At 40.2% G+C, this 13,287-nt stretch overlaps 1 protein-coding gene across 1 annotated transcript in view; it reads right to left on the reverse strand.

Annotated features, from left to right (window-relative positions):
* Window positions 1–13,287, reverse strand: part of ABCA13 (ATP binding cassette subfamily A member 13) — a gene marked incomplete at both ends in the record, with an annotated part of 438,366 nt that overhangs the window by 389,553 nt on the left and 35,526 nt on the right. The window contains 4 exons of the mRNA XM_081283275.1: window positions 3,188–3,318; window positions 5,440–5,603; window positions 9,530–9,558; window positions 11,647–11,798. Of these exons, the coding sequence (XP_081139401.1) occupies window positions 3,188–3,318; window positions 5,440–5,603; window positions 9,530–9,558; window positions 11,647–11,798 (476 nt within the window). The remainder of the gene's footprint in view (window positions 1–3,187; window positions 3,319–5,439; window positions 5,604–9,529; window positions 9,559–11,646; window positions 11,799–13,287) is intronic.

The raw sequence follows: 13,287 nt of genomic DNA on the forward strand, positions 1-13,287 counted from the left end.
AGAGAGCAGTGCATGATGTGCAGTTCCCTGCCAAGAGTGCTCAACATTAGGCACTTCTGGGGTTATAGTGGACAGCAACAGAAGGTGGTCCTGAAAGAGAGCTCAGGCCAGATTTTAAAAATGTCCAAAAGAATGAGATCTGAGTTATAGAAAGATACTCCAGGGGCAAGTGTATCTTTCAGGTGAACCTTGCACATGACCTACACACATCCTCCTGCGTTGATGAACCTTTTTTAAGATGAACCTTCAACTTAAAACCTAGTAACTAGGTCATTTCGGATCATGATCCCACATCCTTCCACTGAGCACTCCATGTGACAGCCATGGTAAAACCATGTTCACATGTATGATCAGACATGGTCATGACATTTAAAAAGGGGGTAGTGGAGTTAAAGTTAAAGGGGACTTCAGGGACGTTTTGAAAACTGGGTGGATCCCAGGAATCCAAGACCCCTGGCTTTCGATCTGATTGTCTTCCCATGACATCATCCGGGTGGAAAAAAAGATTGGTTTCTGAGATTAAAACTAGCATCCATTGCATGTTGAAGAGATGCCAAGCCCTAGGCTAAGCATTTCCCATGCCAGGTCTGAGTTGCCAACCAACAGCACGAACATGGATACTTCCTCCAAGAGGGAAGGAAACAGTCACTTCAGTCACACCTTTAAATTAAGCCAGAATTCACACCCAAGCTGGTTCCCGAGCTAAAATTGTAATTATTATCTCTACTGCTCTCAGAGTTTATTAGAATTGTTCATGGGGTTCCAAAAAGGAGAGAAAAGAATTGTGGCATCAGACTCTGATTAGCTATAAAAACAAACTTCCTAACAAAGTGAAAGACAATCTTGATACCAAATTGTGTGGCTAAACAGCAGGGTGCTCAAAATACGTGAATTAAAAAATTTCAATGAATGACATGTTCGTGAATTAAAAGTTTCAATGAATGATGTGTTTTGACCAGGAGCCCAAAGCTACTGTCATGACCCATCCTTATTCCTTCACACATCATAATCTGTTCATCAGACAGAAAGGATTTTGGGGGGGAGACAAGAAAAATGAAAACAATTTTTAGTGGCTTCTAGAAGTATGCCTTTGCAATAGTAATTTCTTAGCTTTGACTCACTGGCAAATGGATAGAAAATTGCTTATTTTAATTACATTCTTAGCAGTGATTACATTTCCAATTGTAGGGTAAATTGATTGTTATAATTTGAAGGATGTACAAAAACCTGAGCCCCCAAATGAGTTTGTTAAAATTGAGGTCACTGAGATTTCAAGGAGGTGTTTTACACATTTCCCACCCCTGCTCTGGGTGCTGTTCTGAACATAAGAAATAGTACTTCCTGCTGCCACTAAATTAAACCTGAAATCCAGTTAATTGATAATATCATAGTTTCCCTTCTACAGAGCACTGAAAGAAACCCTTCCACTCTATGGGGGACTCGCTGTGCTGGGTCACAAGAGCAGGTGAAATCTGAAGTGATGGAAGGGGTCATGTTCCATTATTCCATGCAGCAGGAGAAATCTGGCTGGGTCTGTAGACATGTCTGTGTAATCATCACATCATGCAGCACAGGAGACAGGGCTTTTGAAAGAAAGAGGCCAGTAGAAAACTTGATCCTGGGCACCTGATCCCCACACCCTGCAACATGGCTTGCCTGCCTATAATCAACCCTCACACCTGCCCCAGGAGTATCTTTCTATAACTCAGACCTCATTCTTTTGGCCATTTTTTAAAGCTGGTCTGGACTCTCTTTCAGGACCACCTTCTGTTGCTGTCCACTATAACCCCAGAAGTGCCTAATGTTGAGCACTCTTGGCAGGGCCCTGCATATCACGAATTGCTTGGTCTCTTTGCCTAGAAATGCTCCCTGGTCTCATTGATGGACTCTAACTCATCCTTCAAATCTCCTCCTTGAAGCTTTACCTGAAAAAGTTACCAGACTTCTACTCTGTAGTCATTATTTTTCCTTTATTGATGTATCTCTGTCCTTCACCAAACATGACTTCCCCAGAGCAAGAACTATTTTCTTTTACAGCTTTTTATTCCCACTCTTTGAGGTAGTGTTTGGTCCATAGAAAGTCTTTGGTAAGTGTCTACTGAATAAGAGAATTAATAAATAAGTGAGGGCTGGGGATGTGGCTCAAGTGGTAGCGCGCTCGCCTGGCATTCGTATGGCCCGGGTTCGATCCTCAGCACCACATACAAACAAAAGATGTTGTGTCCGCCGATAACTAAAAAATAGATATTAAAAAATTCTCTCTCTCTCTCTCTTAAAATAAATAAATAAATATGTGAATGGATAGATGAATGACAGACAGATAGATGAACAGACAGTGGATGGATGGACAGATGTGTTGGTGGACTGGTGAGTAAATGGGTGGAGTGGTAGGTGAGTGCACTGATGCATAGGTGAGCAGATAGACAGATGGGTGAGTGATTGGATCGATGTGTGGGAAGAGGGAGAGACCAATAAACAAATGGATGAATGGATGACATCCAACTTCACTGTTCTCTCATTGCATGTATTTTCCCTAGAAAAATTTGCAAAGAGAATAGCAGTTAACAATTTGAAAAATAATATCCTGGGTCAAGAGAAAAGCTAGTCATGTATAATTTAGTGGTGACACCTGCTGGCATGTGCAAAGCCCTTGGTTTCATCCACAGAACTGAAAAACAAACAAAAGGCAGGGGAAGAAGGGAGGGAGGGAGGAAGGAGCTAGACAATTCCATTCCCTTCCCTGTGGAAGCTCTCCTTATTTAATTAGTGGACTCTTTAAGTCCACATCAACTGGTTTTTCTTACTAAGGTTACTGTTTTCCAAATGTTTATTCCCAATAGGAGTTTAGAAAGAGGAACAGTTGAAATCCCAGAACTAGTGATTGGTATAATCTTCCAAGATATTAGGTCAAAGAATTTTAAATTGAATTATTTTTAATTATAAATATTTTCATTATAAATGACTACAGAATTCCAGCAGAAGTTAAAAGTCAAATCAGTTGAGTTCCAAGTGTTCATTCTACTTCTATCTTTTATTAAAGCAAACGATTCTTCATTTAATTGAAACAGTTAATTAAATTAAAACTTATAATTAAAACATTTCTCCAAACAGCATTTTAACTCTATGTGGATTGTCAATCAGTAATGAGACATTTTAAAAGACAGCAATAGCCCTAAGGTGCCCATACCAGTGAATGATACTCCATTTTGCTGCAGAAATGTCAGCGTCGAGATGGTCACATTCAGTACAAGTTCAGAAACCTGGGAGAAAGTCTGGTTGAGTGGTAGCCAGTCTAAATCTTCCAGAGATGTTAAGGAACTAGAACCAGAACAAAGCCACAGCAGTCAGAGCCATTGGTGAGTCAAACAAGCAGAATCCATCCCAGATTTACTTACATTCCACCAACTGGGCCCTCACCCTGTTGCACCATGTGTCTGGACTATTTATATGTCAGCATTTCTCACAGCTTTAACGTGATCCTAATTCCTCAGGCTAAAGACTTAGCCTGAGAGGTAAATCCATCTCCTGAATACTTAAGAATTTTGGCCTTTGATAGACCTTGGGTTTTGGATGGCTCTCCCATGGGTGCTGTCTTACATTTAGCCTTGGGTCTTCCTGCCCGACTAGGACAGCTGACCAAGCCACACAGGGCACTAGTGCTATTATCTCAGAGGAGCAAATGAACCTTCATCTAGGCTGCTTCACGTTCAGATCATCAGTCTAACACTTAGAAAGCAGCTGAATTGGAAGGACACATACCCCAACCCTCCACTCTGCTTTAGCCCATGGATCTGAGTGTGTCCAGTCAATCAGTGGTTTTCAAACTATTTCGCAGAATGAGGAACTTTGGGGAGAGAGGGAGTCCATGTGTATATGGGGTTCAATTGTTTTGAGATATCAATATTTTATTTTATAAATAATGAAATCTGTAGGTCAGAAAATACACTCAGCTGAAGTAGGAATGCATTTACATTTCAACAACTGAAGACCAACGCAACCATTCATTGTGGTTCCAAACAGGTAAACTTCCTGTAGTTTCTCATTAAGGAGACTCTCTCATGGCCTCCTTGTGTGTTGAAGAGAATCCCAAGGCTATAAAATACATCACTGAAAACCGGTACTGTTCTATGAATGCAGACATTCCTGATTTTGTGCCACTGAAGTACAGAAATTAAATTTATGCTGAAGCTGATATGGTTCAACAACTGTCATTAATATCTTCTAATTTCAACCTTTTTCCTCTCTCAAAACAACCTGGTGGTTTTCATCATCCACTGATAACATATTCAAGGCTAGCAAGAATAAAAAGGTAAAAAGGTAGGGATACCAACTATGTTAAAATATTTAAGCTAACAAACTGTCAAAATAAATGTCTTTCCTTTTCCTACAATGACAAATATGTCTTCATAAAAACCTAAAAAGTCATGTTCAAATTTACAATTTTCTGATTCTGAGAGTTGTGCTCCAGAATGTGGGGTTTGGGGAACACCTATCTGGGGCCTCAGCTCATTCTGTACCTTAAGGGACCTCAGTGCAGGACTGTGGATATTACAGCCTGCAGAGCCCAGACCAGCCACACCCCACCCCACCCCCAGCCCCCTACACTCCTGCCAATGGCTGCAGCTGCCCTGGTTCACCCCTGTGCCTAAGGATGTAACCACACTGATAAAACCTGCCCTCAGAAGGAGGCACCAGGGAAGAGGCCCGCCCAGGCTCTGGTCTCTGGAGTACAGAATTCCAGGATGAAAGGGTTTTTGGAGGAGTGAGCTTTTTGGACACAGTCCCCAAACCACAGGTCCCAAGACAGGGCTCCCCTTGTACTCTGATCTAAGGCAATGTGAGTTGTTCCCACCAACTGCAAATGAAAGAGCTAAAAGTTAAAACTTGAAAAAAAAAAAAGAACATGAACTTTTCCTAATAAAACGCCATATTCATACAATTTGGCAAAATAATTTAATTTTAAAAACCATGCTGATTAAAAACTTGGAAAACAACCTAAAGTCTAATGCTAACATTATTATCTGTGGTATAGAATACCTCAGCAAATAGAATATTATGCAGTCATTAAAAATATTTATTTTAGGACTACAGGACTCCATGGATGCTCCTAAGGTAATATGAAGCTTTCTAAATTGGGGAGCATGTGAACAACATCACTGCAGTAGTGCAAGCTATGTTTACAGACAGAAGGGGACAGAGGTAGAGGTGTGTAGGAGCTCCAGGTGTTTCAGAGCACCATTACCATGAACATTTTTCTTTTTCAAACAGTTTCTCAATTATTGTATATTTATTTACCCATTAAAAATGAGGGAGATACTCTCTACTATTGTGCATATCTAAAAAGAACAATTAAAATTTTAAAATAAAATTACTTAAAGTTAAAAATAATGAAGAGGAAAAACCAACACCTATACTTTTATTTTTTCTTTTTTTACTTACTTCAAAACTGCCTGGAGAAAGTGGACCATGACAGGCAGGATGTCTTCCACATGAACATGGTTTTCACGTAGTCTTGGCAATGAAAGTAAAAAATCCCAGAGATGAGGCTGCTGGTGGAGGCTTTCCAATTTTGAAATCACCTCCTCTGTTTTATTGAGGTCCATCTGATAGGAAGAAATACCGGAAATTTTCCTTTTTAGTTTTATTTATCAGCTGAACAAGAGAGAAAGTGCAAGAAATGTAGGTAGGACATCTGTAGGAAGAGACTCCTACAGGCTTAATATGTCACCCTGTTGAGCAAAAGTTTGTTTTTTGTTTGTTCCTTTTAGATATATATACATGACAATAGAGTATATCTTGACATATTATACATACATGGAGCATAACTTCCCATTCTTGTGGTTATACATGATGAGAAATTACACTGTTGCAAATTCATATATGAACATAGAAAAGTTATGCATGATTCATTACACTTTTTCCCTATTCCCATGCCCCCTCCTTTCCCTCCAAACCCATTGTCTAAAATCTAATAAACTTCTATTCCCTCCCTACCAAATTGTTCATTAACATCTGCATATCAGAGAGAACATTTGGCCTTTGGTTTTTTGGGTTTGGCTTATTTCGCTTAGCATGATAGTCTCCAGTTCCATCCATTTACCAGCAAATGCCATAATTTCATTTCTTCTCCGTGACTGAGTAATATTCCATTGTGTATATGTATCACATTTTCTTCATCCGTTTACCTGTTGAAGGACACTTAGGTTGGTTTCATAGTTTGGCTATTGTAAATTGAGCTGCTATAAACATTAATGTGGCTGTGTCACTATAATATGCTGATTTTAAGTCCTTTGGGTATATACCAAGGAGTGGAATAACTAGGTCAAATGGTTGTTCCATTCCAAGTTTTCTGAAGAATCTCCATACTGCTTTCCAGAGTGGTTGTACCTATTTGCAGTCCCATCAGCAATGTATGAGTGTACTTTTCCCCTACACCCTCCCAACATTTATTGTTACTTATCCTCTTGATAATTATCATTCCGACTTGAGTGAGATGAACTCTCAGTGTAGTTTTCATTTGCATTTCTCTAATTGCTAATGATGTGGAACATTTTTTTCATATATTTGTTGACCTATCTATCGTACTTTCTCTTCTGTGAAGTGTCTATTCACTCCTTTTGCCCATTTATCGATAGGGTTATTGTCTTTTGGTGTTACGTTTTTTTAGTTCTTTATATATCCTGGAGATTAAGGCTCTATCTGAGGTGCAGCTGGCAAAGATTTTCTCCCATTCTGTAGGTCCTCTCTTCGTGTTCTTGATTGTTTCCTTTGCTATGAAGAAGCCTTTAGTTTGATACCATCCCATTTAGTCCTTCTTGATTTTACTTCTTGTGCTTTAGGTGTCTTGTTGAGGAATTCAGTTCCTAAGCTGACATGATGCAGAGTAGAGCCTACTTTTTCTTCCACAGGCTCAGGGTCTCTGGTCTAATGCCTATGTCCTTGATGCACTTTGAGATGAGTTTGGGGCAGGTGAGAGAGGGGTTTAATCACATTTTGCTGCATGTGGATTTCCAGTTCTCCCAGCACCATTGTTGAAGAGGCTGTCTTTTCTCCCACGTATGTTCATGGCACCTTTATCTGGTGTGGGATGACTGTGTTCATGTGGGTCTGTCTTGGACGGATGTTAGTCATTCTGGTTGGGTGTTTTTAAGTAGGGACACACAAGTTTGAAATCCACTCAAAAATATAAAATCAGAAAAATCTACAATTTAAAATAACTGCAAACTCTCAAAAGGGAAAAAAAGGAGAAAATGAATCAGGGAAGGATGAAAAAGAGAAAGTAAAGGAAGAAGAGAAGGATGGATGGATGGAAGGAGGAAGAAGAAAAACAGCAAAGAAGGGAAGAGGGAAGTGGGAGTTCATAACCCACTTGAATCAAATGTATGAAACATGATATGTCAACAGCTTTGTAATGTTTTGAACAACCAATAATAATAATAATAAAAGAGGGAGGTGGACAAGGTGGCAAGTGGGGGGAGCAGAAGGGCTCTGTCCCAGGTGACCAGAGTTGGGGACGTCCGGAGGTGGGTCTCTCTGGGGTGTCTGGTCCCCTTCCCCAACCTTGCTTCAGAGATACAGAAAGCCAACACTCAACATGTGCTTGTGATGGGATGCTGAGACCAGCAATTGGAACCTCCTGAACTGTCTACTTTAGCTGAGGACAAATGAGGCCCTCAGTGGGTCGTGAAAGGACACCCTCAGTTTCCACCCAGGCCTCGCTGCCCCCTGCCACACTGCCTTGCCTCCTCCCCCACCCTCCAAAACAACTCCAGTCATGTTTTCTTTCTGGTCACTTCACCAGAGCGTTTCTTGTCAGCGTCACCAACAGTCTCCATGCTGCTACTTCCAGGGGTCACTTCTCCATCCGTTTCCTACTCTGATCAACAGCAGAGTTGAGGCCGATCATTTCCACCTCCCTGAAAAGGGTTTTCCTGGCTTCCAGGACATCCACCTCATCTTCCCCTGCTAGCCTGAAACCTCATCTCAAATGCAAGTCCTCTTCTTCTCCCTCTGTACCTTCTGCCTGCTCAGAATTTAAAAGTCACCTTTGCACCAACATCTTCCAGATTCATGTATCCAACCAGACTCTTCACCTCTGCTCCAAACTGGTATCACATCACCCACAGCCTCCTTGACAGTGTCACTTGGGTGTCTCATTAACTTGCCCAAATTAAGTCTCCTGATTTCCCCATCTCCTTCTTCTCCCCACGTCACCACCAGGAAAAACGGTTCCAATCTTTCCCCATTTCAATCAATGGCCACTCCATATTTCCAATAAGAGTCACTCTTGACTCTTCTGTGATAACTTATATTCATCAGAGGAGTCTACTGGTTCAACCTTCAAATTGTATCAAGAATCCCACCACATGCCACCCCCTCTGTCAGTAACCACATGACTGTGCTAAGCCTCTATCACCTACTGTAGCCATGAATTCATCGATTTCCTAACTGGCCTCCCGATTACACTCTGGTCACCATCGTTCTATGCTCAATTGAATGGCCAAAAAGATTCTCTGGAAACATAATTTATGTATCATCATTCCTCTGGCTCAGAGTATTTGAATGACCATTTCACTCCAAATGAAACTATATATCACAATCAGAAACTAAATATCATAACCAGAATTCTGCAACAGAAAAGTTACCTAGAATTGTCTCCCTTTAACAAACAGAACTGCTTTCCTGTGGCCACTCTTCCTCAGCTCGTTGTAGACAGGGCCTGAGAGTCTGCACATCACAATTGTGCTACAACTATGATGCCGTTCTCTGCTTTTCACACCTGACATGACAGGCACCATATTAATTATTAAGTGACTCTGCTAAGGAGGCTATCAACATTTACTTACCCTACTTAGGGATATTAAAATTATCCGTCATTAGAAATGAGACTTTATTTTTATTTCTTTTGCATTATACGACAAATTGTCAGAACAACTACTGAGACAAAGGATATCAAGTAACTTTTTCAAAAGTCATTGTGTCAAAATTTTTTTTTTCACCACAAGGCATACATGATTCCTATCAATGGGCTACAATATCACAAGCACTGAATATCAAAATTTCCTTTAAATGCTAATTTAATCATTGAAATGGTGCTTTATTCTATTTTTAAGTTCTTCGGTTACTTGTAAGTCACCCCCATTGAAAACTTCTGTTGTAAGTGAAGGCCCTGGTGCTTAGAATCAAAGGTTGCATGGCAGGCACACAAACCATGACCTAAGTTTGACATTGGATGGGCTCTGATCCATCTTACTAAGCAATCTGTGGACCCCCATCACCTGCTGGCCTCAACCCAGCAACTGCTTCTCACTGACCTTATTTTAGAAAATTAAATTAAAATTAAATCTCATCTTTCCATCCATTCTTGGAGTGACTCTGGCTTTCTCAAAATCCAGGTCCTACACAATTGTAACTGAAAATCAAATCCTTTTTAAAAAAGTAGTGTCTAATATACAAATTAAATTTAAAAACCATTGCCAACCTTACATCTTGAGACACTCAATTTTAAACTTTTTGTTAAGATACTTACTGTTAAAAAACTGGATCCATAAGAAGGACCTACAATAGAGCAAATTTTAGAGATTTCAGTTCAGTCATTAACCCAAAAAACATTTGCCACGTTACCACTCCAGTTTTCAAGTCAAAGGAAGTATCAGAGCCCTGGCTCCCAAATGGTGACACCCAGATAGAAGAATAAAGCTGAAGAAAGTCATCACTGATGATCTCCAAATCCCATAGATATTAAGTAATTTCTTGGGGGAAAAATTTTTTAACTGGTAAACCAAATTTTGAAAAAATTTCAAAAGGTTTCTAATTCCAGTGGGCATTGCGAACATTCAAGACAGGACAAGGACCATGAAGGGAAAACAGAGAAAAACAAAGAAAGGAAAAAGATAAAAGGAGAACAAAATGTGAAATTATGATTTTTCAGATAAGTTTTTAATTACATGGACCACGGGAAATGGCTCAAATGCTAGCTAGTTGAAAACAGACTTCATCTCAAAAATAAAAAATCAGTTCTTTCTTCAAGAACGTGTGAAAAACTTCATTTAGGAAACAAATTCTAGGGGCTAGGATTATAGCTCAGGGGTACAGGGCTTGCCTACCATGTGTGAGGCACTGGGTTCAATCCTCCGTACCGCATAAAAAATAAATGAAATAAAAGTATTGTGTCCTTATACAACTAAAAATATTTTTAAAGAAACAAATTCTATAAAAGCAGAATGATCTTATAATGGAGCCTATTATAAGAAACTCCTTCCTTCAGTGTCAGAAGTCTTTTGTGGAGCACTTTGGGTTCATCATGAAATCAGCTTTGGGAGGCCATGGCCCACCTTGCCCTATTCCACCCAGGACAAAGGTGACATTTTCTTTCTTTTTTTTTTCTTTTTTCTTAATATTTTATTTTTACCAGTGCTGAGGATCGAACCCAGTGCCTCATGCATGCTAGGCAAGTGCTCATCCTCTGAGCCACAACCCCAGGCCCCAAAGGTGACATTTTCTTAGAAATAATAATGAATGCTACATTCTCTGAAGAGCTCATTCTTCATTTTTCTGCAAAACTCTTGACTCCAATTATTTGTATGCACTCCATGAAGAAGAACATATATATGCCTATGTGAGCATATATATTATATATGTAATGAGGACAGAGGTGTAGCCCTGGGCTTAATCTCTAGCAACACAGAAAGAAAAATAAACAAAGAATAATTTTGAGTTGGGTACCTAAGGTTGCCAGATTTACCAAATAAAAACACATACAATATTCAATTTGAAGTTCAGACTTTTTAAAATGAATGGTTGTTTAATGATATGTATATAGCATTTGGGACACAAAAATATTTTAAAAAACTATCTGTTAGTCAAAATTAAATTTTGATTCTCCATCCTATATGGTGTCTGGCAGACATGGGTTCAGTAGGATTAAAGTGGGGGTCGTGGGGGGGGCAGAGTTGATCACTGCGTAACCCCCTTCGATAAAGCTTGCAGCCCCTGATGACTAGGGCGTGTGAAGACAGGCCTTGGGCTGCCCTCTTAGAGGTGCACACTTCATTTGTGAGAGCTCTCTAAGATCTATACCCATTCTAATTCCATCAGAGGTTTATAAATAAGAGTCGAAGTCTCTTATAATGTGGATATTTTTCACAATGAAAAGATATTATTCTCATTTACAAAATAATCTACCCTAATAATTCAAAAGATTGACAATCAAAGCTAATCACCCAAGGCCAGAACTAAACCGTTAGTGATACTGACGACAGCAGGGAGGAAAGCAATCAGAGGGATCTGTTTGCATGTTGGGAGAGGGTGCAGACAGATCTTAAAGATAGGATGAGGAAGCGAAAAAAGGAAGACAACAGAAGAAACGTGAGAAGGGAGTGGAGAGGGGGTACCTGTGGAGCCTAGGCTGATGGGAGACTGCCCCTGATGAGGTAAGGTAGCTTCAGCTCTGTGCAATGTGCCTCCCTCCCTCAAGGAGGAAGGATCTTCCCGTCCCTCCACAACTAGCCGCGGGGCCGACGCTGGCCACCAGAGGGCGCACCTTTCCCCAAGACCCACAGGCAGAGCCCGCTCAGTAAGGATTTCACCCCTCTCTTCCTAAGCAGTGCCCAGGTAGGCAGTATCCCTTTCAAGAGGTTTACTTGCCTGGTGTCTTTGATCTTTCTTTCCAAAGTTTCTGTAAGTTTTTTGCTTTGTCCACCGTTTCACAAATGTCCTCGGCCAGGTCCTGCATGTCTTTTAAAAAGGCCAAGCCATTCATCTTCCTGTGGTCAGCTACAGTTTGAAACCTGGAAAAACTTTTAAATAAAGAGAATATGTGGGGCTGGGGTTGTGGCTCTGCGGAAGAGTGCCTCTCTAGCGCTGGCAAGGTCCTGGGTTCAATCCTCAGCACCACATAAAAATTAATTAATTAATTAAAGATATTGTGTTCAACTACAACTAAAAAATAAGCATTTTTTTTTAAGAGAGAGAGAGATGGGTAGAAGGAAACTTCCTCAACTTGACAAAGAACAGCTATTAAAAAAAAGAAGAAGAAAAAAGAAAGAAAGAAAAACTTCCAGCTGTCATCACACTTGCTGGTAAGAACCTGAAGGCTTTCCCACAAAGATCAGAAGCAAGGCACTGTTCTCTCACCACTCCTTTCAACACTGTACTAAAGTCCTGGCTAAAGCAATGAGCCAAGAAAAGGAAATAAAAGGTAAACCAATTGAGGAAAAAGAAATAACACTGTCATTGTTCTCAGATGACATCATTGTCAATGTAGAAAATCCAAAAGAACTGAAAAATAAAAAATAAAAAATAATCTGGAACTAAAAAGACACTATAGCAAGGTTGTAAAATGCAATGATAAAACACTAATCGTATTCCTATGTGCAAGGAATGAACAAGTGGAATTGGAAATTCGAAGAGCCCTCTGGCTGCAGGATAAACATTTCAGGAGTACGAGGGTGGAAAATTACCAATTAAAAAAGGTGGTTTTGGAGGAAGAGAGGAGCAGACAGTTTCAAGAACCATTTGGGATGTGGACTGAAGACCTGTCATGAATTGTTTGAATTGTATTAGACTTGCCTTTTGTTTTCTCAATATCTGATGCTTTGACATCTTGAGGACTTCTGTCCCTGAGGGACACCCTTCCCAGGGCTACTTAATTCCTAGAGATTATACACAACACAGACAGTCACTTCCATGTCTGTGCACCTCCCCCCACCTGACTATAACAAGGGGACATTACAGAGAGACATTCAAGGAAGATTTGCAGGATACTGGTAGGAGTAGCCAGTGAGTGGTGGCTTCTCCTCATGGTTGGGGGAAGTACACACTCTGGTTTGCAATCACACTTAGGAAGAGGAGCCAAAGAGCCCTTTTTATGTGAATCTTGGATTCAGAGGGCAAGGGCTTCAGTGCACTGAATATTTAACACTTTTATCTGTTTTTCTATTAAAGGTGTTTACTGTCTTCTTCGTTTTTGTGCATGATTTATGTTTTAAATAGTAACTTTTAATCATTTTGTAAGAAGTATTTCCCCCAGTGTACTTGTTTTTATTTTAATTTCATGTAGAGCCATGTTACTCCTGAAAAATAGGAGATGTACAATGTTTTAAAATTTATTTTTAGTAGGGCGCGGTGGCACACATCGGTAATCCCAGCAGCTTGAGAGGCTGAGGCAGGAGGAGCTCAAATTCAAAGCCAGCCTCAGCAATGGTGAAGTGCTAAGCAACTCAGTAATACCCTGTCTCTAAATAAAATACAAAATAAAGCTGGGATGTGGCTCAGTAGCCAAGTGCT

This window comes from Spermophilus citellus (assembly GCF_964194105.1).
Source record: "Spermophilus citellus genome assembly, chromosome: 3".
Lineage (NCBI taxonomy): Eukaryota > Metazoa > Chordata > Mammalia > Rodentia > Sciuridae > Spermophilus > Spermophilus citellus.